This window comes from Hevea brasiliensis, chromosome 7 (genome assembly GCF_030052815.1).
Source record: "Hevea brasiliensis isolate MT/VB/25A 57/8 chromosome 7, ASM3005281v1, whole genome shotgun sequence".
Taxonomy (NCBI): Eukaryota; Viridiplantae; Streptophyta; class Magnoliopsida; order Malpighiales; family Euphorbiaceae; genus Hevea; species Hevea brasiliensis.
In genome coordinates this window covers 97,017,551-97,043,912 of record NC_079499.1, presented here as the reverse complement: position 1 = coordinate 97,043,912, position 26,362 = coordinate 97,017,551, and the positions used below count along the sequence as shown (strand labels likewise).

The window sequence follows — 26,362 nt, the reverse complement described above, 5'->3', positions numbered from 1 at the left end:
TTCAACCAGCTCATCAATAATATCAACTCTCAAGCAAGTATCAGCTTCAGAATGATGCTTTTTCATAGTGTTATTGATATTGAAAATTAACTGCTCTTCACCAACTCTAAGAGTAAGCTTTTCTCCTTTCACATCAATCAATGCTCCTGCTGTAGCTAGAAAGGGTCTCCCAAGATAATTGGAATATTAGAATCTTCCTCCATGTCCAAGATGACAAAGTCAACGGTATATAGAACTTTCCAACCTTGGGGCACATTCTCCAAAATCCCTTCAGATACTTGATTGTTCTGTCAATCAAGAGAAATGTGGGTTGGCTTTAGATCTCCCATGTTGAGCTTTTCATAGATAGAAAGGGCATAAGGCTAACGGCCCCTAAATCACATAGAGCTTTTGTAGAACAAGACTCTCCAATGTGGCATGGAATTGAAAAACTCCTGGATCCTTAAGCTTTGGAGGAAGTTTCCTCTGGAGGATAGCACTACATTCTTTCACAAAGCTACAGTTTCATCATCTTCAAGTTTTCTCTTATTTGAGAGAATTTCTTTCAAGAATTTTGCATAAGAGGGCATTTGTGAAAGAGCATCAACAAAGGCACATTTATGTAAAGTTTCTTCAAAACCTCTAAGAACTTCCCAAATTGCCTATCAAGCTTGGCTTTGTGAAATCTTTGAGGAAAGGGAAGTTGTGGCTTGTAGGGCTCAGGAGGTATATACTTCTCTTCTTTTTCTTCAAATTTCTCCTTACATTTTTCTGCACTCTCTTGTTTTCCACTCTCATCGTTCCTTTCTCATTTTCTCTCTTCTCACTGTTTTCACTCTTCTCATCATTTATAACTTTACCACTTCTTAAAGTAATAGCTTGACAATGCTCTCTTGGATTTTCTCGTTGACTTGGAAGCTTTCCAAAAGATTTGGCACTTGAGGAAGATGCTTGTTGTGCAACTGGTTTTCCAAAGATACATTGTGTGTTTGCATTTGTTCCAGCCTTGCTTTCACCTCTCTCATCTCCTCATCATGCTTATTTTGGTTGGCAAGAATCTGTTGCAATAAAGCTTGATGGTGGAATTTCGTTCTTCTTTGTTTTGGTGGAGGGTTCATATTTTTCACTGAAAATTAGGCAATGGTTGCCTATTTTGCTGATATGGAACTTGACTTTCTTTGTTGTGGTTGAAAATTCGATTTTGAACTTGATTTTGCTGATTGCCCCATGAAAAGTTGGGATGATTCCTCCAATTTGGATTGTAAGTTTGAGAATAAGGATTCCCCATTTGCTTGTTTCCATAATTACCAACATATGCCGCTTGTTCTCCATAATCTACTCCACGGTGGTAGTTTCCTCTGCATAAGCCACTTGTTGTGAACTTCCGGTGATGATGTTGAACTAACCAACATACTCAAATCTTCCATCTTCTTAGCAAGGACATTTGTAAGTGCATCAAACTTTGCATTAATCATGTTGAATGGATCAAGATCATACATCCCAAAGACTTGCCTTTTACGAGTTGGAGCTGGTCCTCTTGGACTACTCCAAAGATGAGTATTCTTTGCAATTTTCTCTAATAACTCATAAGCTTCATCTTCATGCTTTATAATAAATTCTCCTCCTGTTTGAGCATCAATAATTCCTCTGATTGCAGGAGTGACATTTGTGTAGAAATTCTGATTTATCATCCATTTTGGAATGGCATGATGTGGGCACAATCTTTCCAATTCCTTCCATCTCATCCATGATTCATAGAGTTTCATCTTCTCTTGGTCCGAAAGATGTCATTTGATTCCTCAGCTCTTGAGATTTTCAAGGTGGAAAATATTGTGCAAGAAATGCATCAGATAGTTGCTCACAATTTGTAATGGAGTTGTGAGGTAAAGAATCAAGCCAATCCAAAGCTCTATCTTTCAAAGAGAATGGGAATAGCTTCAATCTTGCTGCATCATCGACACTCCAGGTTGTTTTTGCATGTCGCAAATCATAGCAAATTTCTTCAAGTGTGTGTGTGGATTTTCAGAAGGATGTCCTCCAAATTGAGAGTTTTGGATCATTTGAAGAACTCCAAAATCCATCTTGTAGCTGTTTGCATCAATCCTTGGTCTTGCTATGCTCTCTCTCAAGTCATCAAAACGAGGAAAAGCATGATCCATCATACTTCCCCTAGGCACGTTTGCATTAACAACTTCTTCTCCTTGGGCTTCATTTTCATTGTTTTGACCATTTCCAGCATTACCAACACCAATTCTAATTCTTTCATCAGCCATATTTGCTTCAATTTCGGTTTCTCTCGAAGCTTCCTTCCTTCTTCTGGTTTCTTTCTTGTTGGCCTTGCAAAATTTCTCAATTTCAGGATTGAAAAGTAAGGTTGTGTCACTTGAGCTTCTAGCTCTTCTCATAAAAGATTAAAGTACCTGAAAAAGAACAAACAAACACAAAATGAAAAGATAACAAAGATAAAACTAAAAACAACTAAAATAATCAAGAATTCAATCTTAAACAAACAACTCCCCGGCAACGGCGCCAAAAACTTGATGCGTCCCAACCGCAAGTGCACGGGTCGTACAAGTAGTATAGAAAAATATCGATCCCACGAGGAGTTGTGTTAATGATTGAATTTTCGATATAAAAGTTGACTAAATTGAAGTATTTATGAGATTAAAATGATGAATTAATGGGTAATGGAGTGTGAAATCTAATTGTGCAAAATTAATATTCTATTCAACAATGTATTAATTAAACTAAAATTGCATCAAATAGAAATAAGCAAGTTCAAATATGGCAATATTTAAATTGGCAAATGATTAAATTCGATTAGAAATTAACAATGGTAAAAAGCGATTAGGAGTTCGGATTTCATATTCGAGCTATTTTGGGATTTTAAATTGGTTATCCAATCTTGTGAAACTAATGGGTTTTAAGGAGATTAATTCTTAAATCCTTTGAATTCCCTTTCGAGTGAGACAAAGAGTGCCTTAATCAAACTAATCCTACTTTCGTGGAGTTAGAATTAATTAAGACCCATTAAGTTCTTTAATTAATCTATGAATCCTCTTAATCCTTAGCCTATTTCTAGGTCTAAGTTAATTAAGTCCAATTTCCTGATTATCTATCACAAGGCCTTCTCCTTTCGGTGCTTCAACCATGGATTAAGAACATTACTCAATGGGATCCTACATTAAGCATGTCATTAAGCATACAAGAAATGAATAAAACTCATTAAGACCACAAAATATAGATTACCCAATCAAAATCCACAAAATATCCCAAATATTACAACCCTTACTCCAGAATCAAAAGTAAACTACTCACTATCCATAATGCTTACAAGATATGATGAGTTTAAATGGAAATAAAGCTTTAATCTAGGCTAAGAAGTAAGTAATTAAACACTAGAAGTGTAGAAAAGTGTAAAGAAAGAAAGAAATCTGCAAATCTTAGTTGAAAATGGTGTGGAAGGTGAAATGACTCCTCAAATTCTGCTTAGCCTCCTCCTTTTCTTCCTTTGCTCCTTGCCTCTTCCTTCTAAAATGAGAAAATGGGACTATTTATATCATTTTTCTGACATGGAGCCCTAAAATAGTATGTTCTAGGAGGAATACATTAAGGGAATCTTCTGCCAGCTCATTAATGAGCTCTTTTTGGGGATGCATAAGTGGATCGCATAAGTTATGCATCCCTTATGCACATTTCGCCGATTAGGTTACTTATGCGGTTGCATGACTTGGTGCATAGGTTATGCACAATTTCGTGAATCTGCATAAGGGAGGTGAGAATGTGCATAAGCCGTGCGATCTCCTTATGCACATTTCTACTGGTTCTGAGCAGTGTTCTTCCTCCTTATGCGAATCGCATAGCTTATGCGCAAGTTATGCAGTTTAAATCAATGCATATTTCAGCTTGAAAACTTGTTTTTGGCATCTTTTTGCTGTAGAAGACACTCCTCAATGGCAAAATTCTCTTTAGTCCTTCAAAAACACCATTTTTTCCTACAATACAAAGCAAAAATTACAAATTAATCCAAAGTTGACAATTATGGAAAACTAACTAAATAACTAATGAAATTAGCTAAAAATGACTAATAACCAAATAAAATGATTGTGAAATTAGACCTAAATGACTATGCAAAATATGTGCATCAAAATAATGACTAAATTGAATTAAAAATAAAAAATTGAAGATATGCAGAAGTTGGAAAACTAAAATCACATGCCCAATCATATTACTGTTAGCAATATGCTTTGCATGATATATAGGTGAGTTCATTTTGTCTCACATGTTAGGTTCAAGAAAAATAAGTAAATTCTTAAACAAAATTATGTAAATAGTTCATTATAACAATGATAAATTTAAGAAGAATTGCATTTACATTACAATTAGATCTGATTGAAATTTGAACTCAAAATCTCACATTTTAAATAGGGGTGAGCATTCGGTTAACCGAACCGAAAAGAATTGAATTTTCAACTAATCAAATTATTAAACGACTCTAAAAATATTAACCGAATCCAATTAAAATTGAGAGAAAATCGAAATTAACTGAAATCGAAAAAATTTGATTAGTTATCGGTTATAAAAGATTTTTTTTAAGTAATAAAAGATTTTTTAAAGTTTAAAAACCCTTAAATTAAAGTAGAATAATTATGAACTCAAATTTATATAAAAATAAATTAAATAATTTTTAAATTAAAATTTTAGTATAAAATTTATTAAATTAATAATTTTAATATTTAAATTATACATGCTTTAATTAGTTATAAAAAAAATTTGAAATAAATATTTAATATAAAATTGGGCCAAATGATTGAAACAGTGCAAAACTTTTGTAAGCTTTTTCAGTTGATTGTAATCTGGAGTTGGTCTACCAATTACATTTGGAAACGTGGAAACAATTTGCACAACTAATTCTTTACGTAGGTTTATAAAAAAAAAAACTAGGAAATTCTCCATATTAATGTATGTAATTATAAATCATTTTAATTCATATTTTTTAATTTTAATTTATATATATATATATATATATATATTTATTTTTAATATATAAAAATAATATAACATTTTAAACTTACATATTAGACTCTTTTATTATTTTTATTTTTATTATTTTTTTGTCAAACTTTTTAATCAAGATATATATATAGTATTAATAAGATAATTATTAAATAATTTATAATTTACGCATGATAAAAGTTTGATAAGTGTTAGACTATGTCCATATTAATTACGTGATAATATTATGAAAGAGAATACCACGTAACGAATTATAAAAAATAATTTATTATTATATATAGATATAGACATAGATTATATTTTCTGAACCCAATCAAAATAAAAATGATCTACCCAAATTCAAAACTAGATTAATTTTTTTAAAATTCAACCATGTTTCAATTTTTACTTTTTATAACCTGAATCTATTATAAATTCAATTATTACTATTAGAAAAATGCATAAATTTATTTAATTTTATATATTTTAATTAATAATCTATATAAAAATATTTTTTATTAATAATTTATATTTTAAAAATTTAATAATTTTATAAAATAATTAATTTTTATTTTATTTAAAATAAAATATATAAAAATTTATAAGTACTGTTATGAAAAATATATATTTTATATTTAATTAATTATTTATATAAATTAGTTAAATAATAAATATCTAATGTGCAAAACTCAAATATATCATAAGTATTATTTCTTAAATATAAACTTATTTTAAATTTAATTATATGATAATTAAACTCACTTTATTAGAGTTTAATCAAATCAAGTACACTTTTAAAAATTTAAATAATTATCATTCTAATTAAAATTAAAAAAATAATTTTTAAATTTAATATTATTAAAAAAATTTAATAATTATTAAATTAAATATTTATATTAAAATGTGTGCATAATTACTTGAAATTATATAAAAATGATATAAATTTCAATGAAAATATTTAACCTAATTTTCTTTTGATTATTTAACTGTTGACGCTCGGCATGGGAAAGTTTGACTGATGCCAATCCCGTAAAGTTTGACTGAGCACGCTCAAATTTTAATTTTCAATCCCAATTTCTGGCTGCTAAAACAAAATGCCAATCCCGTAAAACGACGACGCTTAGCCTGACCCCTGTACCCTCTCTTTGTCAAGATTCTACCAGTCGCCAACTCAGTCTTCAGTATTCACTAATTCAGTCCACAGTAAAAAAAATCAAATGCCTGGTCGGTGGATCGGTCCCTCTCTTTTCAGTTGAAAGAAAAAGATATAGAAAAGCAAGGTACAGAAAGAGAAAGTGCGGGAAAGTCCGAGAAAAAGCTAAAGGAAATTTTAGACCGTGAGCGAAGGGACAGGGAATGGGCTGTGCTGAATAAATCCATTGAGGAACTTAAGGATCAAACTCAGAAATTGGAAAACAGAGGGAATTATTACATACAGAAAAGATTGAACACCTGAAAAGATTGGAAGATTTGAAGCTTATGTTGGATAACATGGAAGTGGCTAAGATACAACAGTCAAACATGGAGTCTAGCCTGCAGAAAATCTCTGCAATAAGATATTTGAGAAGTCACTCCTCTGTAAAAGATACTGATCTTGTTTCACGTGAAAGAGAAGATACTGCAAACAATGGAAAAAGACTTGATTCTCCATCTATGCAAAAACCAGTTGTTGATTCTGCTCGTTTCTCTTGGATCAAACGTTGCACTGAACTGATATTCAAAAGTTCTCCTGAGAAGCCCTTGTTGAAGAGTGAAGAAAAGTCTCTGATATCCAATAATGATGATGCAATTTTGGCTTCTGCTGGCAAATTGTATTCTTCCAGTGGATATCATGGACAAAAGCTGAAATCAATCGAGAGTTCTGGCAACAGACAGCCAATGAGATATGCTATTGGCGAACCAGAGGTGACACCTGAACCCCCTGAAGATGAAACTGCCAAGGGAAAACGTGATAAAGAATCTGAAAAAAAGAAAGATGCTAATGAAGAGATTGCTCCCTCATTTTCTGAACAAGCACGTCCTGCTGGAAGGAAAAGGAGAGTTAAAAACTCTCCTTTGGATGTTTCTACTGATCCCGAGCCAGAGCAAAGACAGAACATTAAAAGGAGGAGGCAACAAAAAGGTGCTGCTGTGAATTTATCTATATCTAAAGATGCCAACAACCCCAGGTACAGCTTATGTCTTGGAAAATTAAATTTTTTAAAATTTCCTCGGATAAATTAAGTGCTTCTTGTTTAAAACAGTTTAATCCATTTTCTATTGTCAGTGTGATTTCAACCAAGATCAATGCACCAGAAGATCAGCATTTAACTGAAGGTGCTGAAGATGCTGATGTAGTAATTGCAGAAAGAATCATCAAAATTTTTTATCAATGAAATCTGATAGTGTAGCATGTTCCTCCATTAAAATTTAGTATTTTTTTTCTTCTTCTGCGGGTTATAGAGGTAATTCTTGAGAGAGCATTACAAGGTTTCTATTACCATCTAAAAATCCAAAAGATTATTATCCTCTACCAAAGTTATATCCGAACATAAGTTTTCAATTGTCTATATTTATATTTTCTTCCTCTTATGTGAGAGATTATATTGCACTTATATTATGTTTCTTATGAATAAATTATCAAATTTAAAAAAAAAAATTCTTTCAAAGGGATTTTTTTGTCGTTTAATTTTTTAATAGAATTATATGATATTCCAATATAAAAATCATTTGAAAGGTTGATAATGAATAATGCATGAATTTGGAAAGTGGTTAATGAATGCTTCTACGAATCATAAAATTTCCAGGAGTGGAGTAGAGCAACCCAATTTCAGAATTTAAAGGTACATAGATAACATATTTAATTCATTGTACGTATGTCATGACAAGTTATTATCTCAAAGACATGGTCATCATAGTCAAGGCAATTAGAAGTTATTAACTCATAGACTGGTTTGTGTTGAATTTGAAGAAGCAACAATAGATTCATAAACGAAGTCCAAATGAGCTCTACGCTGGATATTTATAATGGATAGATTTCTTTTTCTTTTTAGTTGAAACTCCACGTTACAAAATTTCTAATGGGTTGATTTAGGTGGTAAGGAAGATTTATTTAATTTGAGGAGTTTCAAGTTCTCGTCAACAAATTTGATGTGGCAGCATATTTATATCCAATTAACCTATTCAGGATGTGAGTGGATGTAAAATATGTAATACTTTCTACTAGGTGTGTGGTCAACCTATTTGTCCACCCTTTGTTTAAAAAGTCAAAGTTTTAAATCTCATTATTTATTAATTTTCATTTTGGCCTAATAATGGTAAAAAACAAAAATCTGACTTTTTAATGCTTTTATAAATTTATTTAATTTTTTTTAATTCTAATTTTGCAATTCTATTTCACTTTCAAAATATTAATGGCAATTTGTCTAAAAAATAAAATTGGAGACAATGTTGCCTAGGTTGCAGCCAATTAGAAAGAATAATAACTTAAAGAAAGAAAACATGGGAAGTAAGAGTGAAAATGACGGCATTGGAAGATAAAGAAAACAGAGCACAGTATTATTATCGACTCAAAATCAACATTGTGAGGCATGTTAGCGACTTCTTTTTGTATTACTAGCTTGGTATACTGATCATAAGAATAAGCAACTAATTATATATTATCAACCATTTTCTAATGGTTGTTGACCCAGCTGTTTACGAAGATAGTTAACAACATTCTTGTCCAATTGGAATGCCTTAGCGAACATCGGGGTTAATTGGTGGATTAGATCCAAACATCGCATTCGCAATTGTGATGACTCTGGATTTTGGCCGTCGACCCAAAGAATAGCAATCGCATTAGTATTTCCAATGTTGAATTGAAAGTGAATGAGACCAATTGGAAACACAAAAACATCTCTGCGTTTAGAACTTTGGTAATGAGGCGATTGGGGTTTGATGTGACAAAACCCACATACGAGCGCCTTCAAGACTACTAGAATCTCTGTGGCACGTGGATGAATGTGTGGTGGGTTTAGGCCTCCGTATGGTGCAAAGTCAATACGAGCTATAGATATACCAAGAGTGTTGAGCCACAGTATTTTATCAACATTTAAAAGAGTTACATTTGATCCAACTTGATTTGATGTATTTCTGGGATGTTGAGACCAGAAAAGAGAAATCGTTTCTTTGTTGCAAGCATCGGGTCTCTGCAGAACTTTCCATTCACGAACACTGCATGGAAAATTAAGTTGGGGAATCAATCTCAGATAATAATCTTGTTCAAATGGATGGAAGCTAATAAATTGCATCACATGCATAGATGAAGGAAAAGTGATACTGAAATAGAACACACAACCAACAATGTATGGAATAAATGAGAAAGAAAGAAAAAAAAAAAATTAATCATACCACCATCCTTGGGGTCATTGATGGCAACACAAAAGTCTTGAAGAGGACTAGGGTCAAAGGCAAAGGCAAAGGAGGATGACAAAACCAGTAGGACAAAAGCTACAAGGAAATGAGCTCCTTTCATGTTGTAATTAATTAGGCTAAGCTAGGCTGGATGTCTCTAGCTTTTTACTCAGGAAGAGCGCTTGATCTGAATGGAGATAGGAAATCCTGCATGGGTGATGTCCCAAAATATGTCCAAGAGGGGGGTGAATTGGACTTTAAAAACAATTTTCGGTTCTTGCTCAAAACCTTTGAAAATTGCAGCTAGGTTCAACTAAATTAACTAATGTGAGAAATGAACAATATAGCTCTATTGACAAGTTGACTCAAGGTTAAGCTATATGCAATCAGTATACTGATATAGCAGACTATATAAGCATTCAGTAAATATATCGATGGCGAATACGTTTTTATCACAAAGAACTAGAGCAGATACCGGATATCCTATTTGACAAAGACAACAGATAACCAATGGAATATATCGGATATCGCAGATTTTGCAAGAAACTATTTTTCTCGGATAGCGGCAAGATCAACAAAGATATGATATCAATTTTCATATCAGAAAAGCATATCATTCATAAAGCTAAATTGCAAAAATGTAAAGAGCAAGGGTTGAGAAAATGAACATCGAATTTTTATAGTGGTTCGGCTTTAACTAGCCTACATCCACTCTCTCAAAGATCACACTTTGAGTCTTCACTCCACTATTCTTCTCTTTTCAAGGCAAGAGACAAAGCCCTTTACAAATCTTCTCAACAAAGCTTTTACAAGTAGCTTCACACTTCAACCAAGTGTTATCCCAAACACTTATCACAACCAAGCTTCAATAGGTGCTTGAATGACCTCTCACAAATGATAATAATGTGTTGAAAAACTCACTCTCACTCAATTACAACAAAGAACTATAAAGAAGAGTTGATTAAATAAGCAAAAGATGAGCAATAAATCACTTTGAGCACTATGAATGAAAGCTTTAAAGATTTTGAACAGTAGAGGACTTTCATTAAGTGCAAAATGGCCAAAGGAAGGTGTATTTATAGCTTTGGAACGTTTTTACCGTTCTGAGAACCCATTTGAACGTTCTGAATACGAATTTCAAGAAAATAGCCGTTATTTTGTCGTTTCTGCGATGTTGTGCAGAGTTGAAACGATTAGCGATTGAGAAAATAGCAAACCAGTTAGCATACTAAAATCAGTAGCAAACCAGTTAGCATACCAGGAAAACTTTTCTGCATAACTTTCAAAACTATAAAACTTTACACCAAATCATAGTCAAACACTTTTTAGGCCAGTAATGATATTTAAAAAGAAAATCTTTTGAGGGATTAAAAATAAGCATCATTGACTTTTACTCCTCAATTCTTTTCACAAGAAATCCTAAGAAATAAAACTAACTTCTATACTAGATGTACCTTCAAATCTGATTTTCAATGCAGCCTTGGAAGGTAACCTTTTCTTCTTTTATCTCTTTTGCTTCGTCTTGTGTTATCCTTAGAATGTCATCTTTTCTTCATAAGGACCAATCCATCATAAAATCCTTTTGTCCTTCTTCTTTGAGATACACAACACTTAAAACAATGTTAGTTTGATTCTAGTTGAGTTTTGGTATCATCAAAATCTATGCTCCTTTGAGCTTGTGGGGTCAACAATCTCCCCCTTTTTGATGATGACAAAACTCAATTGAATCACCAAGTAAATGTCAATAAGTGTGAGTATGTGTATGAATGTGTATGTGAGAATAACTCCCCCTATGTATGTGCTTATATCAACAATTAATCACAAATAACTCCCCCTTAATAATTTCAATAAAACATCCATAAGCATTTTCTTAAGGAGTCAAGTGTGACTAAAGATACTAACTAAATATGCACAATATACACACTAATCACAAATTGTATATATCATTCACAAGTGATATCAACAATATGCACACCATAAAATTATATCAACAATATGCTATTCACAAACTATATCATGCACCATTAATCACAAACTATATCAAGTATCAAGATTACCATTCATTACTTTTCTCCCCCTTTTTGTCAGCATCAAAAGAATATGGGAGAAATCATGCATGTGTGAATAAGTCAAAATTCAGTTTAAGTGCAGTGAATAAACAGTCAAAATAGTAACTGATATAGCAAACTAATTAAAGGTTCAGAAAAACCAAAAGTAGCAGACTAAGTAACAAACTAACAGACAGACTGTTAGACAAAATTCAATCAAAGTTCAGTTTATCCTTTCAGCCTAGAACTTCTTCTGATTGGTTTTGGAGCACCCATTTTCAGCTTTTTGGGCTTGATAGGTTTGTCACTCAAGGTTTGAAGAATTGCAGCAGCCAATTCAGTCCCGGGTGTCAAAGGAACAATAGGCCCAGCTGCTAACTCAGTAGTACCAGACTCAGCTGCAGACTTTTTGCCAGTTTTAGTCTTTTTGTCAGTGGGTTTACCAGTTTCCTCTTTTTGTTTGCTTTTCTGTTCCTGTTGAGCTGTTTTGCCCTTTCCTTTTGCAGGAGCAGCAGGAGCAGGTGTCTCAGGTTCTGCTTCAGACTCTGAGTCACTCTTATCTTTTCCACTTCCCTCTTTGCTGCCTCCAGTACCATTCTCATCATCAGATTCATCTTCATCTTTTTCTGCTTCAGCTTCTTCCTCTTCTTCCTTTTCTTCCTCTTTCTCTTCTTCTTCTTCAGTTTCTTTCTCTTCCTCTTCTTCTGTTTCTTCTTCCTCTTCCTCTTCTGTTTCTTCTTCTTCTTCTATTTCTTTCTCTTTCTCCTTTTCTTTCACTTTCTCGGCTAGAGGAACAGAACCAGTAGCAACCTTACTGGTTTCTCCAGCCTCAGTGGTTGAAATACCCAAATGGACTTTGATTTTAAACAACTATTCAACAATTTTGTACATCAACATCAAAGATCCATCAACCTTGGAGTCAAGAGCATTCATAAGAATAGTTTGAAAACTTTTAAATTTTTGTAGCTCTCCAAGTTCCATCTCAACAAATTCTCTCAAATTGTTTACTTCCTCCAAAATACCTTCAACATTTAAAGTGCCACTTGCACTATCTTTGGAGCTAGCACCTTGCTCAAATCTAAGCTTTCTACCATCATCATCCTTTTGCAAGCTAGTGATTGGGATCATATTGGTCCTAAGTTTCTCGGATTCCAAAGGTATCCCAAAGTCTCTAAATAGACCATTTAGAAGATGAGCATAGGGTAGCTTATAGGGTGGCTTCCATTTCATGATTTGTTTCAGCATAAAATAGGCAAGATTAAACTCAATTTGGTTCACTATATGCCAAATTATGCAGAGGTCAAGGGTACTCAAATAATTGGGACTGCCGGTTCTAGGATTCAACACATAAATAATAAAACTATGCAGAATTTTAATGTGTTGATGAGCATGAGTAATGCTTGTCTTATCCTTCACTTCTCCTTTAAACACTTCACCCTCAAAATCCCTTTTGTTGAACCCACCAACAGCAAAAACATCTTTGTGGGAGCAGATTTTGTTTCCACTATTTGGAATTCCTAGGGCTTTAGCTAATCTAGCTACTGTCACTTCATAAATTGTCCCTTTCATTCTCACCTTAAAGGACTCATCTTTTTCAGAATCATCAACCCTCAAATTTTTATAGAATTCTTGCACTAAGTCCACATACACTCCTTCAGTATCAGAACACAGTTTATCCCATTTTTGATACTCAAACAATGATTGTAAAGGAACGGAAATTTCAACAAAAGCAGGCCAGTGAATATACCTTGGCTCATGAATAGCCCTCTCCATATGTACAACTGGAGCTTTTGAAGTCTTCTTCTTTTTAGATCCTTTTTCTGGGACTGGCTCACTGGTTCTTTTCTTTGATGTTTCTTTTGGCTTACCAATTACCAGAGGAGCATCCTTTTGTGGAGGTGGTGACGCAGGGACACTAGCGTCAGTTGAGTCTGAGGATGAATATGTGGTGATTTTGGCTTTCCCTTTTCCTTTGTCTCGTGCCATAACCAATCTTAGAAATAAATTAGGCCGAAATGACAGAGAGAACTGAGATTGTAAAATAAGTGATGTGAGCAGCCAATATATATATATATATTTATATATATAATCAATTTAAGCATATCAACATTCATTTTTCACAACAGAGCGCAATGACAAAATAGAACAGACAGCAAAAAAAAATATTAGAGTTCTTATAAATCCATAGCTGTCGAGTTAATATTATGTATCATATTTTACGAAACGTTAATGCCCAAAAATTAACAACAGAGCGCTAAAACAGAACAAACAACAGAGGGCAATAAAAAATCAGCATATTACGAAAGCAGAGCAAACAGACAAGAACAAATAAAAAAAAAAATATCAACATATTACGAAAGCAGAACGCACAGGCATAGACGAATATGAAACACGATTTCGTTAAAGGTTTAAACTTTATACCTGAATACACTGGAACAGAGAGTGCGAATCGACAAGAAAAATAACCAAAGCCAAATGATTTCTTTCGGCAGATTTAACGGAAACGAAAAACTTTTGGGGATTTTCTTTCTGTAAATAATCGATTTAATCGATTCACTGTCAAAGGTTTTCGGAAGAGTTTACGAACGATGAAGGGAGACGAACGCTTGAAGTGGTGCGACCGAAACTGGTTAGCAGGTGAAAAGAAAAACGAAGCCGTTCAGGTTCTGGGAAACGAGGCGACGGAAAGAGGGGTTTTGAATTTTAAAAACTAAAAAGACACAACTGTAGGTTTTGCAGGGAATAGGTAGCGTGTAGCAGAGGAAGGACGGCAAGAAGACTGATGGTTCAGAAGAAAAATTTTAATCCCGCGCAAATCAAAGTGTTAAAAAGTCAATTTTGCCCTTAAATACATAATGGTGCAATACTTTAAGTAGAGGGGTATTTAAGTCATATGGGCTTTAAGCATGCAGAATAGGCGCTTCAAAAAAAATTTTAGAACAATCAGACCTGATTCCCAGTTTGCCAACGAAAAAGTAGGAGCAGTGGTAAAGCGTTTAGCAAACAAGAAAATTAGCAAACGGATTAGTATGCCACTGAGAGCAAATTCTGCAGATTACTGTTCATATCTGATATAATCCAGAATTTTTCAAATTACACCAAAAATATCAGAATGCATTTTCAACACTGCAAATCAACATATATCACTTCATTTTCATATGGAAACATGAGAATACATCAAAATTTAATCAAAAGCATCAATCATACCAAGTTCTCTTCTTATTTTGCAAAAAGTTTCCTCACTAAGTGGCTTTGTGAAAATGTCAGCAAGCTGTTTTTCAGAAGGGACAAATTCGATTTGAATATCACCATTTTGAACATGATCCCTAATAAAATGATGTCTAATTTCAATATGCTTGCTTCTAGAGTGTTGAACAGGATTTTTTAATAGGTTTATAGCACTAGTATTGTCACATCTTATGGGAATGTGATCAAATTTAATTTCAAAGTCTTCAAGCTGTTGTTTCATCCACAAAATTTGTGCAACACAACTTCCAGCTGCAATATATTCAGCACGCAATAGAAAGTGCAATGTAAGTTTGCTTTTCTTGTGCCATGAAACTAATGCATGACCTAAAAATTGACAAGTTCCAGAAGTGCTTTTTCTATCCAATCTACTACCAGCAAAATCTGAATCACTATAACCAATAAGATCAAATGATTCACATTTTGGATACCACAAGCCAATATTATGAGTGCCAATAAGGTATTTAAAAATTCTTTTAACAGCTATAAGATGAGATTCTTTTGGACATGACTGAAATCTTGCACATAAACATACACTAAAATGAATATCTGGTCTAGATGCTGTCAAGTAGAGTAAAGAACCAATCATACCTCTATAAAATTTGTTATCTACCTCTTTACCTTTTTCATCTTTCTCCAATTTAATTGTTGAGCTCATGGGAGTTCCAACACTCTTCATATCCTCCATTTTGAACTTCTTTAACATATCCTTTATATACTTGGACTGATTTATAAAAATTCCATCTTTCATTTGCTTAATTTGCAATCCAAGAAAGAAAGTAAGTTCACCCATCATACTCATTTCAAATTCACTTTTCATCATGTTGGAAAATTTCTTACAAAGAGAATGGTTAGTAGCACCAAAAATAATATCATCTACATAAATTTGCACAATAAGCATGTCTTTTCCCATTTTCTTAATGAAAAGAGTAGTGTCTACTTTTCCTCTTTTAAAATCATTTTGAAGCAAGAATTTACTAAGTCTCTCATACCATGCTCTAGGAGCTTGCTTTAAACCATAGAGAGCTTTAGTAAGCTTATAAACATGATTTGGAAAGTGAGGGTCTTCAAAACCAGGAGGTTGAGCTACATAAACTTCTTCATCAATATATCCATTTAAAAATGCACTTTTAACATCCATTTGATAAAGCATGAAATTCTTAAAACATGCAAATGCACATAACATTCTAATAGCTTCAATTCTAGCAACCGGAGCAAAGGTTTCATCAAAATCAATACCTTCCTCTTGGTTGTATCCTTGAGCTACTAGTCTAGCTTTATTTCTAACTCCAGGTCCTTTTCATCCATCTTATTCCTAAATACCCATTTAGTTCCAATAACAAGATGCTTTTAGGTTTAGGAACAAGTGTCCAAACTTTATTTCTTTCAAATTGATTTAATTCCTCTTGCATAGCAAAAAGCCAATTTTCATCATTTTGAGCATCATCATATGTTTTGGGTTCAAATTGAGAAACAAAAGCAACATTACCAAAGTATCTTCTAAGTTGAGCTCTTGTCATCATTCTTTGTGATGGACTATCAAGAATGTCATCTTTGGAATGATTTCTATGATACCTCCATTCTTGTGGAATATCTTGATGTTGAGGTTCCTCAATTTGTAGTTCTTCCACATTTGGTTGGGAGTCATCTTGAATTTCAACATTTGTGGAGCAAGGGAGTTCATCTTCTTTGTCATTTTGATCATCCTCCACTTGTTCTTTTGATTCAAGCTCATTATTATTTGAATTCTTTGAATTTAGAATCTGCTCAAATTCATCATCACAAGAATCTTTCCTTTGCAAGGAAGTGTTAGCATCATCAAAAAGTATATGCATTGATTCTTCCATGGTCAATGTTTTTCTATTGAAAATCCTATATGCTTTGCTATTTGTTGAATACCCTAGAAATATTCCTTCACAAGATTTAGCATCAAATTTCTTGAGATTGCTGTCTTTGTTATTCAAAATGTAACATTTGCAACCAAAGACATGAAAATATGCAATATTGGGTTTTCTTCCTTTCCATAGTTCATAAGGAGTTTTCTTTAAAATAGCTCTAATGGAAACTCTGTTCAAAATATAGCATGTCAGATTTACTTTTCCACTTGAAATATTTTGGTAAACTGTTTTCATTCAACATTGTTCTTGCCATTTCTTGCAAAGATCTATTTTTCCTTTCAACAACTCCATTTTGTTGTGGAGTTCTAGGGGCTGAAAATGTATGATAAATACCATTTTGAGAGCAGAAATTTTCAAACAAATTATTCTCAAATTCTTTTCCATGATCACTCCTCAAAGATGTAATGCAATATCCTTTTTCATTTTGAGTTCTTTTGCAAAAGGCTTCAAATATATCAAAGGTTTCATCTTTATGAGCAAGAAAGAAAGTCCATGTGAATCTTGAAAAATCATCAACAATTACAAATGCATATGCCTTGCCTCCTAGACTTCTAGGTGTGATTGGACCAAAAAGATCAAGATGCAACAATTCCAATGGTCTAGACGTAGTTACAACATTTTTTGATTTAAAAGATGATTTTGTATGCTTACCAAGTGCACAAGCTTTGCATTGAAATTCTTTTTCAAATCTTAGCTTTGGAAGTCCTCTAACAAGGTTCTTTCTTGAGAGTTTAGCAAGAGTACTCATGCTAGCATGTCCTAATTTTCTATGCCATAACCATGCACTATCATGTGAAGTCATAAAGCATGTTTCACAATTTTCTTCAAGACTTGTTAAATCAAGTAGGTAAATATTATCTATTCTAGCACCAGCAAACATAACATTATTTCCATGAATCTCACAATGTGTAGAAGTAAAAACCACTTTAAAACCATTATCACATAGTTGACTAACACTTAAAAGATTATACTTTAATCCTTGAACTAATGCAACATTCTCAATGCAAGGATTTTTACCAATAGTTCCACATCCAACAATTTTAGCTTTGCTTTTATCACCAAATTTCACATAACCTTCTTCTTTCAAGGTAAGAGAGGAAAACTTGCCTTTATTTCCTGTCATGTGCCTAGAGCAGCCACTATCAATGTACCAATGTTCTGATTACAAAGATACTCCTTAGGCAGAACTGAAATCAGTTAACTGTTCTTAGGTACCCAAGCAACTTTGGGTCCTTGAATGTTAGTAACATTAGGTAGGGTTCCTTTAGGCACCCATACTTTCTTTGCCTTAAAGGTTCCTTTCCTAATAGGACAAGCATTAATCATATGACCTCTATGATTACAATAAAAGCATGTAATACTCGGTTGAGAAAAGGATGTAGCTTTAACAAAAAATTGTTTGTATTTTCCATACTTCATAAATCCATCATATCCAATTCCAGATTTTTCATTTGTAAATCTTTGATTACCAAGAAGTATATCAAGTGTTTCTTTTCCTTTTGTAAATTTAGATAAATCTCTTGTCAAAGATTCAACTTTTTCCTCAAGAATTCTGTTTTTCTCAAGAAGTTGTTCACATACTTCTTTTGATCTTTGAAGCTCATCATTAACTTCCTTAAATAATTTCATTTGAGATTTATAAAATTCATTTTCCTTTGAAACCATACTCAATGAAATATTTTCTGATCTTAAAGCACAATTTTCATGAACTAAAATTTTGTATTTCTTTTTAAAAGTTCTATACTTATCATATGTCTTCACAAATGCAAGTTCTAATTCATCAACATTAGAAAGTTCAAGATTTACCTCATTTTCACTATCTTCGATGTGTGAGCTTTCACCTTTTTCTTCAATTGCCATCATACAAGTGTTTGCAGCCTCTTTGTCACTTGTTTCATCATTTGATGAAGAATCACCACACCCAAGTTGCTGCCATTGCCTTTTTGCTTTTGTCCTTTCTGAACTTATTTTTCTTCTTCAAAGTAGGACATTTTGGCTTAATGTGGCCTGGTTTGTTACACTCATAACAAACTATTTCACTTGAATGATTTGGAGTCTTTGGAGCATATTTCTTTGTGAACTTCTTGTATTTGCTTCCACCTTTTCTAAATGCTCTTTTGAATCTTTTGACTATCATAGCCATATCTTCATCATCATCACTTGAAGCACTTGAATCATCACTTGAATTAGCTTTAAGAGCAACATTTTTCTTTTTCTCATCTACTTTTTCGGATATGAAAGCTATGCCTTTCTTTTTCTTTTGATCACCTTCATTCTCATCTTTCTTGTAAATCATCTCATGTGTAATGAGAGAACCAATCAGCTCATCATAGGTGTATTTTCTGAAATCCTTGGTGTCTTGAATAATGAGTTTTGCTTCCCACGTCTTTGGAAGAGACCTGAATTTTCTTTACAAGTTCTTGTTCTTCGAATCTCTTTCCAAGAGCTTTAAGTAGATTTACAAGGTCAGTAAATCTGGTACTCATTTCAGCAATGGTTTCACCAGATTTCATCTCAAATAATTCATAATCACGGATGAGGAGGTTTGCCTTTGACTCTTTTACCACATCAGTTCCTTCATATGTGACTTCTAGTTTGTCCCATATTTCTTTTGCAGTTTGACATCCTGAAACACGGTTATACTCATTAATATCAAGAGCACAATGAAGAATATTAATAGCCTTAGCATTTGTAGAAATTTTCTTCCAATCATTATCATCAAATTCAACTTCAGCTTTAGGAATTTGTACAGTTCCTTCACTGGTTTTATAAGGAATATAAGGACCATCTTTAACTATTCTCCAAGCATCAATGTCAACAGATTGTATGAAGTTTCTCATTCTAGTTTTCCAAAAGGAGTAATTTGTGCCATTAAAAAGTGGTGGTCTAGTGATGGAATAACCTTCAGCTAAGAGGCGGTATACCACAGTAATTTCTAGATGAACTAGCCATGTGTGTGGATCACTCTAAGGGGTTTAATCCTCAAGCAAGAGAGACAAGCTCTGATACCAAATTGATGTCCCAAAATATGTCCAAGAGGGGGGTGAATTGGACTTTAAAAACAATTTTCGGTTCTTGCTCAAAACCTTTGAAAATTGCCTTTGAAAATTGCAGCTAGGTTCAACTAAATTAACTAATGTGAGAAATGAACAATATAGCTCTATTGACAAGTTGACTCAAGGTTAAGCTATATGCAATCAGTATACTGATATAGCAGACTATATAAGCATTCAGTAAATATATCGATGGCGAATACGTTTTTATCACAAAGACAACTAGAGCAAGATACCGGATATCCTATTTGACAAGACAATGATAACCAACAGAATATATCAGATATCAGCAGATTTTGCAGTAAACTATTTTTCTCAGATAGCAGCAAGATCAACAGCATATGATATCAATTTTCATATCAGCAAAAGCATATCATTCATAAAGCTAAATTGCAAAAATGTAAAGAGCAAGGGTTGAGAAAATGAACACTGGAATTTTTATAGTGGTTCGGCTTTAACTAGCCTACATCCACTCTCTCAAAGATCACACTTTGAGTCTTCACTCCACTATTCTTCTCTTTTCAAGGCAAGAGACAAAGCCCTTTACAAATCTTCTCAACAAAGCTTTTACAAGTAGCTTCACACTTCTACCAAGTGTTATCCCAAACACTTATCACAACCAAGCTTCAATAGGTGCTTGAATGACCTCTCACAAATGATAATAATGTGTTGAAAAACTCACTCTCACTCAATTACAACAGCAACTATAAAGAAGAGTTGAGTAAATAAGCCAATGATGAGCAATAAATCACTTTGAGCACTTTGAATGAAAGCTTTAAAGATTTTGAACAGTAGAGGGACTTTCATTAAGTGCAAAATGGCCAAAGGAAGGTGTATTTATAGCTTTGGAACGTTTTTTACCGTTGCAGAACCCATTTGAACGTTACAGATACGAATTTCAAGAAAATAGCCGTTATTTTGTCGTTTTCTGCGATGTTGTGCAGAGTTGAAACAGTTAGCGTACTTGAGAAAATAGCAAACCGATTAGCATACTAAAATCGGTAGCAAACCGGTTAGCATACCAGGAAAACTTTTCTGCATAACTTTCAAAACTATAAAACTTTACACCAAATCATAGTCAAACACTTTTTAGGCCAGTAATGATATTTAAAAAGAAAATCTTTTGAGGGATTAAAAATAAGCATCATTGACTTTTACTCCTCAATTCTTTTCACAAGAAATCCTAAGAAATAAAACTAACTTCTATACTAGATGTACCTTCAAATCTGATTTTCAATGCAGCCTTGGAAGGTAACATTTTCTTCTTTTATCTCTTTTGCTTCGTCTTGTGTTATCCTTAGAATGTCATCTTTTCTTCATAAGGACCAATCCATCATAAAATCCTTTTGTCCTTCTTCTTTGAGATACACAACACTTAAAACAATGTTAGTTTGATTCTAGTTGAATTTTGGTATCATCAAAATCTATGCTCCTTTGAGCTTGTGGGGTCAACAATGGGAAACAAGTGTATTTATAGATGGGATTTGGAGTCATTGACCTAGTCCTACATTAAATTAATGAAGAATTGCTTAAATGGTCTTCAGCAGTTGATTTTTGGTTTTTCTATTCCATGGATGAAGCATTCTACAACAACTATACACATTTTTCTTCATGTCTAAATACCTTCCTATGCTTACATCAATAAAATTTGGGTTGGAACTAGTCCTTCCTTCTTTTCCATGTTTTCGTCTTAGTTAATCAATATAGAGTAATTGCAGAGTAACATGTATCCTACAAGTTATTTGTATGTCAACAATTCTGGAACGAGCAAAGAGTAATTAAAAGAAAATGACTGAAATTTTCTTGTTGGCAACCCAGTTGAAGCCTTTGTAGATGCAATTTTAACATCTATTTTAATTGATAATATGGTTTGTAAAAACATATGGGAAGTTAATGCAGTGGCAAGTTTTGTCTTTGGTTGGGACAAAGTTAATGCATGGATTGATTTCTTTACAATTTGGAAAGATTTTTTTTTCCTTCTAAATATTTTAATTTGGGCATAAATGGTTGATATTTGACTTGATTAATTCATACCATAACTTAAATTTTCATTCAATGAAAAGGTCTATCTATGGTGTGTTCGACTTTATCGCATGGATTACTCGGTATATACTACACAGCGTTGGTCTTTGTTAGTATGATTAAAAATTTTCCATGAGCAGAATGAGAAACAAAAAACAAGGAAAGAAATATGAAAAAGAAATTGAAAAAATTGACTAGTTCCAAGCTGATTGTATTACATTTTGGAACTTATAGAAAACAAATGTTTATTTAGAATGGTTCGTCTATGAAATTAAATGAAAAAAAAAAAAAGAATATCATTGTTGCAAGACTAAGAAAAAAAAAAACCATACAAGAAAAATGAAAATTAAAGACAAAATGAAAAGATTTCAAAGCTTTGAATAATGTCTCAAAATATTAATGGGATGAAAAATATCATTGTATAAAATGTTGCCATATCTACGTCTCAAATAGCTTTTTGGAACAAATTAAGTTTATCCTATGAGATAACTATTTTACAACTGAAAAAAAATGTCATTAATGGAAATATAATGATTAAAATTATTTTTTATTTGAAAATTATTTTGCTTAATTATAGATAAGCGTCTCTAATTGTTTATTCATCACCTAGTAATTCTTTTCTATTTTCATTTAAGATATCTATTTGCTGATTAGTAATGTTTTGGACTTAATCCAATTAATTTGAACATTGATCTAAGAATTAAATAAATAAAATTATTATTTTTAAATAAATTCAATATTTTAACATACAATGACTCGCAATTTAAAATAATCTATATTTTTTTTATGGTTAACCGATGAATAATTTGGATTTTTATTGAGATAAACTTCAAACAAGATGCGGTTTAACATCCATTTCCATTTTCAAGAACAATCAAAGTAATATTTCAATGCGATTTTTGTCAATTTAATTTTTTTAAAAAAATTAAATTAACTTCCAATATAAAAATTATTTTAAAGGGTGATAATGAATACTGCATTAATTTGGAAAGTGGTTAATGACTGCTTCTACAAATACTAAAATAATAAAATTTGCGGAAGGAGTGGAGCAGTAAAGCAATCCAATTTCAGACATTATAGGTACACATCTAATTAATTATACATATGATGTGACAAGTTATTATGGTCATAGTCAAGGCAATTGGTGTTGGATTTGAAGTTCTTACATTTGAATCTTATTACTACATTTTAAGATGCAGTCTTACCTTTGATGAGATTATGTGATCAGACTATCTATACACTTTTTTTTTTCTTTAAAAAAAATACATGATTTAAATATCATTATTTATTAATCTTCATTTTAGCCTAATAACGGTAAAAAAAATATATAGTCATTTTAATTTTTTGTAAATTTTATTTGATCTTTTTCTTCTAATTTTGTAATTTTATTTCACTTTCAAATATTAATTGCAATTGGACTAAAATAAAATTGGAGATAACGTTGCCCACGTTGCTGCCAATTAGAAAGAATAATTTAGAAAGAGAGCATAAACAATCTGCAGTATTATTGTGGACTCAACAGTAACACTGAGAGGCGTATTAGTGCCTCCTTATTGTGTTACAACATTGGTATACAGAACAAAACAATATGGAAGTTGCTAAATATATATGATCAGCCACTCCCTAATGGTTGTTGATCCAGAACTGTTTCTGAAGATAATTCACCACATTCTTGTCCAATTGGAATGCCTTGGCAAGAACATCTGGGTTAATTGGTGGAATGGATCCAAACACTGCATTTGCAATTGTGATGACTCCTGGATTTTGGCTGCTCAGTGCAGCAATAGCAACTGCATTAGTATTTCCAATGTTGAACTGAAAGTGAATCAGACCAATCGGAAATACGAAAACATCTCCTGCGTTTAGAACTTTGGTAATGAGACGATTGGGGTTTGATGTAACAAAACCCACATACAGGGTGCCTTCCAGGACTACTAGAATCTCTGTGGCACGAGGATGAATGTGTGGTGGGTTTAGGCCTCCGTATGGCGAAAAGTCAATACGAGCTATGGATATACCAAGAGTGTTGAGTCCTGGAATTTTGTCAACATTTATAAGAGTTACATTTGATCCAACTTGATTTGATGTATTCCCTGGGATGTTGAGACCAGAAAAAGAGAAATCGTTTGCGGTTGCAAGCATCGGGTCTCTGCAGAACTTTCCATTCACGAACACTGCATGGAAAATTAAGTTTGTGAATCAATATCAGTTAGTAATCTTGTTTAAATGGATGGAAGCTAATAAACTGCATCGCATATATAGATAAAGGAAAAGTGACACTGAAATAGAACACACAATTCAGAATATACGGAATAAAAGAGAAAGAAAGAAAAGAAGTTAATCATACCACCATCCTTGGGGTCATTGATGGCAACACAAAAGTCTTGAAGAGGACTAGGGTCGAAGGCAAAAGCAAAGGAGGAAGACAAAGCCAGAAGGACAAAAGCTACAAGGAAATGAATTCCCTTCATGTTTTAATTAATTAGGCTAGCTAGGCTGGATGTCTTTAGCTTTTTACTCTGGAAGACTGCTTGAGCTGAGTGAGGGTTGGGAAATCTTGCATGGAAAAGAAGAGTTTTTATAGAAGGGATTTGGAGTCATTGAACTAGTCCTTGTCATCTGCGCCGTACAGTAAATTAATGGATAATTGCTTAATTAGTCTCCAGTGGTTATTCCTTCCTTTTTTTCATGGATGAACCGGTCCACAACAAATATATGCATTTTTTTTTCATGTCTATATGACTTCCAGTGCTTACATCAACACGATTTAGGTAGGAACTAGTCCTTGTCCATGGTTTCGTCTTTGGTTAATTAATGTAGAGTAATTATAGAGTAACATGTATCCTACAAGTTATTAGTATAACAACAATTCTGGAAAGAGTAAAGAGTACTTAAAAGAAAAAGACTAAAATTTTCTTGTTGGCAACCAGTTAAAGGCTTTGTAGATGGAATTTGAACATCTATTTTAGTTGATTTAGAGTCAAATAATGTGCTTTGTATAATTATATTGGGAGTTTTTTTTTTTTTTTGTTCCAATAATATCTCTATAACTAATTACATTAAGAAACAGTAGTAGATGTCACAAATAATTATTTATCTATAAAATGACATAAAAATAAATAAATATTTTTTTAAAACAAAACTTTTAGTTACAATATATTATTTTTAGTGTGGTGACTGTAGTGGAAAGTTATGTATTTGGTTGGGACAAGGTCAACGCAGTTGAAAGTTATCTATACTGGATAATGCATGGATTGATTTCTTTATTGGTAAAAATCAATTTGAAAGATCTTTTCTTTTGCTCCTAAATATTTTAATTTGGGCATAAATGGTTCATATTTGACTTGATTAATTAATACCATAACTTAAATTTTCATTCAATGAAAGGGTCCGATTGCGGGCTATTTATGGTGTTTTCGACTTTATTGCATGATTTACTTGGTACATACTACATAGAGTTGGTATTTGTTAATTTGATTAAAAACTTTGCTATGAACAGAATGAGAAACAAAATTAAGATAATATGAAAAAGAAATTAGAAAACTGACTAGTTCCAAGCCCATCGAATTATATTTTGGAACCCATAGAAGAAGTCTATTTAGAGTTGTTGGAGAATGGTTCGTCTATGAAATTTGAAGAACAAAAAGATAGAGAATAGCATTGATGCCCCCCAAAAAAAAAATGACGCCAGACTAAGAGAAAAAATAAAATCTAAGACTAAGCATAAGTTGTGCTTATCCATCATTTTACCCAAACTTTTGCACAACTCACTGCACAGCTTGTGCATCTACTCATACAATATTGATTCATATTCTATCAGTCGTTCCTTTTTTTTTAATTGTGTTGCCAAGGCTCCTTTATAATCTTTAACTTATTCCAATGCATCTTCAGGTACCTTCTTGTCACTTTATTTTTCTTATCTTAGTTGCACTTTAATTATGCAATTTCACTTAAGATTTACTTTTTATTCTTTGCAACTGGAACTAGTTACCCTTTGCCAACTGTCAACATCTGTTTGGAATCTGTATACTTTTTGCAATTCTTCTTTCCTTTACACATCTTTGACATTGAGGACAATATCCAAAATAAGTTTGCGGGGTGTACGTAAATTTTGCAAAAATTTATTTTCTCATTTAGTCTAAATGCATTTCATTTCATACTATACATACATTATATATTCATATTATAAATATTTTACATACATACTTGCATACTTCATATAGCAACCATATAAAAAGTTTGCATATAGATTTCTTATATTTAGTTAATGCATTTCTCATTTTCAAGAATCATACATTCATAAAATACAATTTTTGCCAAGTCCTTAGAATAATGAGAGTTATTTAGTAGACTAGTTTGGCATACAGAAGTTGGGTCTACGGATTGAAAGTTTCCCGGAGATGTAAAGTTTTAAAATATATATACTTGTCTGTATCATCTTAGCTTTTAGTCAACTAATGAATTAATTAGAGATTGGTATGCTTAGGGAAAATTTTAGAGCAAGAGGCAGTTAAGTGATGTTTCAATAATCCTAGAACAAGTTTTCTAAACCTTTTGAGGTGAAATATTAGCTTGTACTTGAAAAGAGAAATGATTAGGCATTCTTTAATTAAAACCCTCTCATTTTAACCTTTTGGCTCTCCTTTCATAAGAATTAACCCTTGCAAACCCCCTTTGAGCCTACATTTACTCCTAATTTTTCTTGGAAATCTCATTTCCTAGCCGATAGACCAAATACTCCTACCCC

At 32.6% G+C, this 26,362-nt stretch overlaps 2 protein-coding genes across 2 annotated transcripts; one reads left to right on the top strand and one right to left on the bottom strand.

Annotated features, from left to right (window-relative positions):
• The first annotated feature begins 6,425 nt into the window (after positions 1-6,425).
• On the top strand, positions 6,426-7,404 carry LOC131181561 (protein CROWDED NUCLEI 4-like). The gene is made up of 2 exons (XM_058150241.1): positions 6,426-7,142; positions 7,241-7,404. Exons 1-2 carry the CDS (start codon positions 6,454-6,456, stop codon positions 7,347-7,349), a joined length of 798 nt encoding a protein of 265 aa, XP_058006224.1. The 5' UTR covers positions 6,426-6,453; the 3' UTR covers positions 7,350-7,404.
• A 15,684-nt stretch (positions 7,405-23,088) lies between these two features.
• On the bottom strand, positions 23,089-24,196 carry LOC110644234 (germin-like protein subfamily 1 member 13). The gene is made up of 2 exons (XM_021796930.2): positions 23,963-24,196; positions 23,089-23,789 (listed from the first exon to the last, which is right to left on the bottom strand). Exons 1-2 carry the CDS (start codon positions 24,084-24,086, stop codon positions 23,239-23,241), a joined length of 675 nt encoding a protein of 224 aa, XP_021652622.2. The 5' UTR covers positions 24,087-24,196; the 3' UTR covers positions 23,089-23,238.
• Positions 24,197-26,362: the final 2,166 nt, after the last annotated feature.

What these genes read in the sequence shown, in the direction of transcription:
- LOC131181561 (XM_058150241.1), top strand. Translation starts at nt 6,454, where the DNA reads ATGTTGGATAACATGGAAGTGGCTAAGATACAACAGTCAAACATGGAG. An exon ending in AAAGATGCCAACAACCCCAG is followed by an intron (nt 7,143 to 7,240) that starts GTACAGCTTATG and finishes TTCTATTGTCAG; the next exon opens with TGTGATTTCAACCAAGATCA.
- LOC110644234 (XM_021796930.2), bottom strand. Translation starts at nt 24,086, where the DNA reads ATGAAGGGAATTCATTTCCTTGTAGCTTTTGTCCTTCTGGCTTTGTCT. An exon ending in CAATGACCCCAAGGATGGTG is followed by an intron (nt 23,790 to 23,962) that starts GTATGATTAACT and finishes TTTTCCATGCAG; the next exon opens with TGTTCGTGAATGGAAAGTTC.